General features: G+C 34.6%; 1 protein-coding gene across 1 annotated transcript; it reads left to right on the top strand.

Annotated features, from left to right (window-relative positions):
* Positions 1-468: 468 nt before the first annotated feature.
* LOC127118356 (uncharacterized) lies at positions 469-4,201 on the top strand. The gene is made up of 3 exons (XM_051048538.1): positions 469-901; positions 2,311-2,548; positions 3,645-4,201. Exons 1-3 carry the CDS (start codon positions 665-667, stop codon positions 3,791-3,793), a joined length of 624 nt encoding a protein of 207 aa, XP_050904495.1. The 5' UTR covers positions 469-664; the 3' UTR covers positions 3,794-4,201.
* The last annotated feature ends 1,368 nt before the right edge of the window (positions 4,202-5,569 follow it).

The following is a 5,569-nucleotide window of genomic DNA, read 5'->3' as shown; positions in this document are numbered from 1 at the left end:
TCGGTTCAATTCAATTCATGAACCACGAACACCCCTAGTTCACCCTCGATTTACGACGAAGGGAAGATATGGTTCACCAAACATTAACCGAAGACATATGAAGATTTAAAATTTATGTGGAGTAAATTTTACCGTTATCATCAAAGGATCTAATTGAAGTGGATGCGACGATTTCAAGATTGGTCAAAAATATTCTAAAGATGTTGTAACGTTCTGAACCAATCGTTTGTAAAGAAATGTAATGTTTAATTAATGTTAACGACTATCTATGTAATATTATGTATTTAAATGTTAATTTGTGTTGTTTTTTCAACATTTTTCAATTGTTTTTAAATTGACCTAACATAATATATATAATTTGAATTTAGAATTAAAGATTATTACGTATATGTATTTTAAATTGTTTTTAATTATAAATATGATTTTTTTTTACCGTAAAGCGAGGATATCGAGAGTACTTCCCAAACAAAACCTTCCTAAGATAAATCTCCTTTCTTCCTTGCCAAATGGATAACATCACGTGCCCATGCCTCTGCGTGTCACTATGCAATAAATAAAAAAATTGAACGATGACTAACAAGGAAGACACTTTACTCCATTTCCAATCTTAATTCTCTACTTTGAACTTTTCCATTTTCCAATTCCAGTTCGATCCGAAAGGAAGATGGCGGAGAACACAAACGGAGTAGCGGAAGAAGAGAATTTCAACCAAGAGAAGAAAACGACAACTGAAAACCTCTACGACGTCGTTCATCGTCTCATATCAGAACCTTCTTACACTGCAAATCGGATCAAAACCTCTCTTTCCCCTTTCATCACCGAAGCTTCTAGAAACTACACTCGCCGTGTTCTTCTCTGGTCTCGCCAAGGCTCTCCCCTCCGCCCTCTCCTTCTAATTTCGGTTACTCTCTCTCCTCTTTCTCGCTCTACACTATATTTCTATTTCCATTTCAATTCAATCTAGGAACACTACTCGTGAGTGTGGTTCTATAGTGTTGTGCATTGCATTTGAATTCGTTCAATTGTTAGTTTGATTGAATTTCATTTCAGTTGTTAATTGCTGTTGTTAATAGTTCTAAATCTAATTAATGCAAATTTGTGGTTAATTGAACTGTCCGTGTTGCATGTAACATTGATGTTTTGAAAAGTTTTTTCCAGGCTTTTAAATTGTGATTGCCGTTACTGGTTGCTCATAATCGCAGTCACCATCAAGGTTTTATAAAAAAACGTAAAGGCTTTTGCGATTTCGGTGTCGGCTACACTGATTGCGGTTGTTGCGGCGTGAATTAATCATAATTTGTTCTTTTAACATAAAAACATTGAACAATAGGAATCTATCGATACAGTCGCGGACAGTTTTTTAAAACCCTGATCAGTATCGCCATTCAAAATCTTTATTTTAGGATTTAGGAATGGTTTTCCGAGGAGTGAATAGTGATAGAAATTGTTTTGGTGCCTTTTATCAACAGTGAGAGAGGTTGCTGAGTTAGAAGAGAAGCTGGTCTCAATTCAGTTAGTTTTTCTGTTATTCATTCTCAATTAGGCAGATAGGATGTTTGTTAGAGATTGATGAGCTGGCATATTACTCATCTTTGCATATATTTGGTTGCTCTTTGTTAATCAATGAATGAGAAAGATGTCTATGTGGACCTCTAATTCTGATGATTAGGATTTATTATTTTATTTCCTTTTAATAATAAGTTAGCATAACAGAATTTTTAAATATGAAACTCAGTACTTTTGGGATAAGGTTTAGGGTTTATAACAAATTTAACTATTAAATAGGAAAATTATCATTTCAATTTAAATGATAGTAATTTTAGGGGGAAAGTAGTTACTAACTTAATTTAATTAGGACTCTTCTATTGTAAGCCTATTCAAAGGCATTCAGATTCACAATAAAATTCATCAATAATTATTATCAGAAATACTTGTGAATTCAAGAAGAGACTCTGTCAAGATACTTGTGAATTCCAGAAGAGACTCTGTCAAGGACGAAGTCCGCTCTTCACTATTTGCTTCTGCGCTTCTTCTACCGCATATCCAGAAAAGGGACCAAAGCAATGTCATTTCATCTCATTTCAGTTTCATGTCTCTAGTGTTTACCGAGACTTTTGTTTGTAAGAAATCCCATTCTCAGTTTTAAATATCATAGTAGTTTCTATACCAATTCAAGAGAACATGCTAAAGTAGATTGTTAAGCTGCATAACCATCCATATTTCAGTGTAATCATCATGTCAAGAAAATGGGGTATCCTAAAATCATCTTTGCAGTTGAATGTTTAAGGTTTGATTTTCAAATTGCTGCAGGTTGGGACAATCACGCTTGTTGCCTTGACAGGACTCGTCACCTTTATCCTTCTCCTTCTGGTTGCAACTATCAATGCCATCATCGTCTCTCTTCTCATTTCTTTGGCTGTAGCTGGAGGATTCTTGGCTCTTTTCTTTGCTTTAGTTACAGCGACATATATTGGAGCACTATCAGTGGCCATATTTGCTATTTCCACAGTAACATTTTGGACAATCGTGGCAATTGTGATAACTACAGGTAACTGCATGTTTGCTAACCTTATTCTTTTCTCTTTAACTGCTTAATACTCTCTGCTATTTAATTGCTATGAATATTTTGATAGGTTTTTTAATTTGAATAAGGATATAGATTAAACTTTAGTTATAAATTGGACATTAATACATGCTAACATTTTGAATTTCAATTAAACTACTTCCTTTTGAAGACTGGTTTGTTTCGTTACCCTGTATAGAAAGATACTTGAATCTTCTCAAAGTATGTGTGCACGAGCGCCGGTAATTGCATATATTTTCTTGATACTTGAATGTTTTCATTTTAGCATTTAACTGTATATGGACTAGACACATCTTGTTCATACCTATGAAGCATTGATACAATTACGAACACATATGCGGGTACCGAACACGGCACTGATACGGATACATAGACACTGGATATGGTTTGTGGAAATGAAAGCAATGAAATATGACCACAAGTGTCACTGTCATATGAGTGTCAAACACGGACATGTTTCCTGCACTCACACACACTTTCAACCTGAACTGTCGGTGCTACATATGTTAATATTGACCTCAGAGTCAGAACTCCCTAATCAGCTAATGAACATTGGAGATTAAAGAACTTATATGCCAATTATTTGATTGCTGCCACACATGCGAGACAAAATAGTTGCTGAATACCAAAATTTCTTCATGGAAACAAATTGGAAGTGGACTTACTGCAGTTGACATTTCCTACAATCTTGATGTCAGCTATATGATGAAAATCGAATGGCTTGGATTATAAGTGTAGTTTATTGTATCCTATAATTACTAAATTTAATGTTAAAATAGTACTATTTGCCAGTCTCCATTTTACAGCTGACATTACAAGTAGTTGAGGGCAATGAATGTAAGAAATACAGAACTTATTTGCAAATGCTAATCACTGCAGAGGTTCTGTGGCAGTTCTAACTATAACATAACAATACATTGTATCCTTTTGCTCTGAAATCTAATGCAATGCTTAAGTTTTTAGCTTTCTGCGATGGAGTTAATGTAAGAATGCTTTTTATTTTCTCCTTTTTTCCGGTCTAACATTAGTATTTCATGAAAATGAAAATAACCCGATGCAGGATGGGCGGGATTCTTTTATACTGTATGGTTGGTAACTACAAAGAGCCTTGGATTTGCAAGACACTCATTAAGCGCTAGTGGATCAGCAATTTCAACTTATTCTGCTGCTTGGGGTAGCCGCAACCTTATACACAAACATTCAGATTAAGAAGAGCTGGTCACGTGTAGGAGATGCGTTAAGGTTACATGCGGATGCTACAAAATGGCAATAGCTTTTTCTGCTGATTGGAACATTCCTAAATCCCACTCACTGGTTGGTTTGGATGGCTATGATTACGTTTGTACTTATGAGCTGAGAGCAGTGTTGATAAAAAAAATGCTAGTAGTATGTATTGTGTTTCAATTTAGGGTTGAAAAAGCAGTGGCTTTTCTTTGTTAGCCCATGTTATTACCTGAAGTATTGTACAACCTAATGCATACATGAAATTGCATTTGCGTGGTTATTAATGTAATTTTGGAATGGGTTGTAATTGCTGTACTTGTGTGAACAAAGGTGTATATATTTGTGTAGCTACCCGGCACTTAACATGTAAAAAAACATGTGATTATAACATAACATGTGATGTGATTATAACCTTTAATAGAATTTCGACAATAACATTAGGGCATTACTTTATGCACTTTGTGAAAAATCAATAATGCTCCTAAAATTCGGAATGCATCAAAATGCAATCAAATCCAGCCAAAGATGAAATTATCTGGAGGTTAAGTCCTGCAATTTTTTCAGAAGTTAATTTTTGGAAATTTTTTTCCCACGCCAGAAACACTTGTAGAAATGGAAAGAATAATATAAATTAATATAAATGTTTGCTAAGACATACATAAAATTTGTAACTTGCATAGATTTTTGTTGACGTAAATTTAACATTACATTTCATTATTATGAGATAGTCGAGAAAGTTTCAATATTTTTATAATATCGTAGTTCGATTTTGCAACCGTCGCATCCACCTCAATCGGACATTTTGTTTCATAATGTTGAAATGTATTTCACATAATCATTAAATATTCATTCGTCATCAATTTAAACTTGTTGAATTGTATTTTTCTTTTGTCAATTAAGGGTGAATGGTAATTGGTTTCACAACTCTTTGGTTATCTAGGTATTGCAAGAGATTTTCTAGCGTGGATTTCATATTGACAGGACAAGTGATCTATATGAACCTAAATTCAAAAGAGGGGTTATCGTCGTTGAAATAGACAAATGCGAGATATGAATATTGAGACATTTTGTGATGTTTTGTTTACAACACGAGGAACACCTATATTTATAGAAGTTTTAGATCAATAATAACTTTAGAAACTCAATCTTCTCTCAAAGGATATTATGAAAGTTAACTTCTAGAATTACCTTTTTACGTTTAGAAAAACACAAGATTTTTTTTTGTTCAGAACTTAAATTCTGAATTTACCTATGTTAGTAGTTGTTTTGTAGAAACTGTTTGGCAAAATATTTTATTCACAAATAGATTTTTTTCCATTTATATAAGTAATGGGTCATATGACTCTGGAGACCGCATGTGGCAAGGGCGCAGACGCCAAGATGATTGATGTCAGCTACCTTATTGTGGACGTCTTGTTGCCATATAACATCATCATTTGATGACCCACCATCAATGTGTTAGGGGCGGTCATTTCCACCCTATACATGGTCCTAAAATATTCACTGCCTGGAAGACGAGTCGGTACGATCCGAGGAGACCAACAAATTGCTCGAGAGTGTTACCAGGGCAGCTTGGCGATAAAGAGGGAAAAGTCCACCCTTGTTGATGTTCCTCTTTCTGAAGTTCCAAGTACTAACCTCGAGGGTTGGAATCCCAGATTGGGCGTCGAGGCCAAAAGACTCACACCCACAGAGAACTTGAAAGAGGTCTAAATAGGCCTTTTCCCTTATCATATCAAAAAAATAGACATGTCAATTTTT

Source organism: Lathyrus oleraceus, chromosome 2 (assembly GCF_024323335.1).
Source record: "Lathyrus oleraceus cultivar Zhongwan6 chromosome 2, CAAS_Psat_ZW6_1.0, whole genome shotgun sequence".
In the NCBI taxonomy this organism is placed as follows: domain Eukaryota; kingdom Viridiplantae; phylum Streptophyta; class Magnoliopsida; order Fabales; family Fabaceae; genus Lathyrus; species Lathyrus oleraceus.
This window is presented reverse-complemented; position numbering and strand designations above follow the sequence as displayed.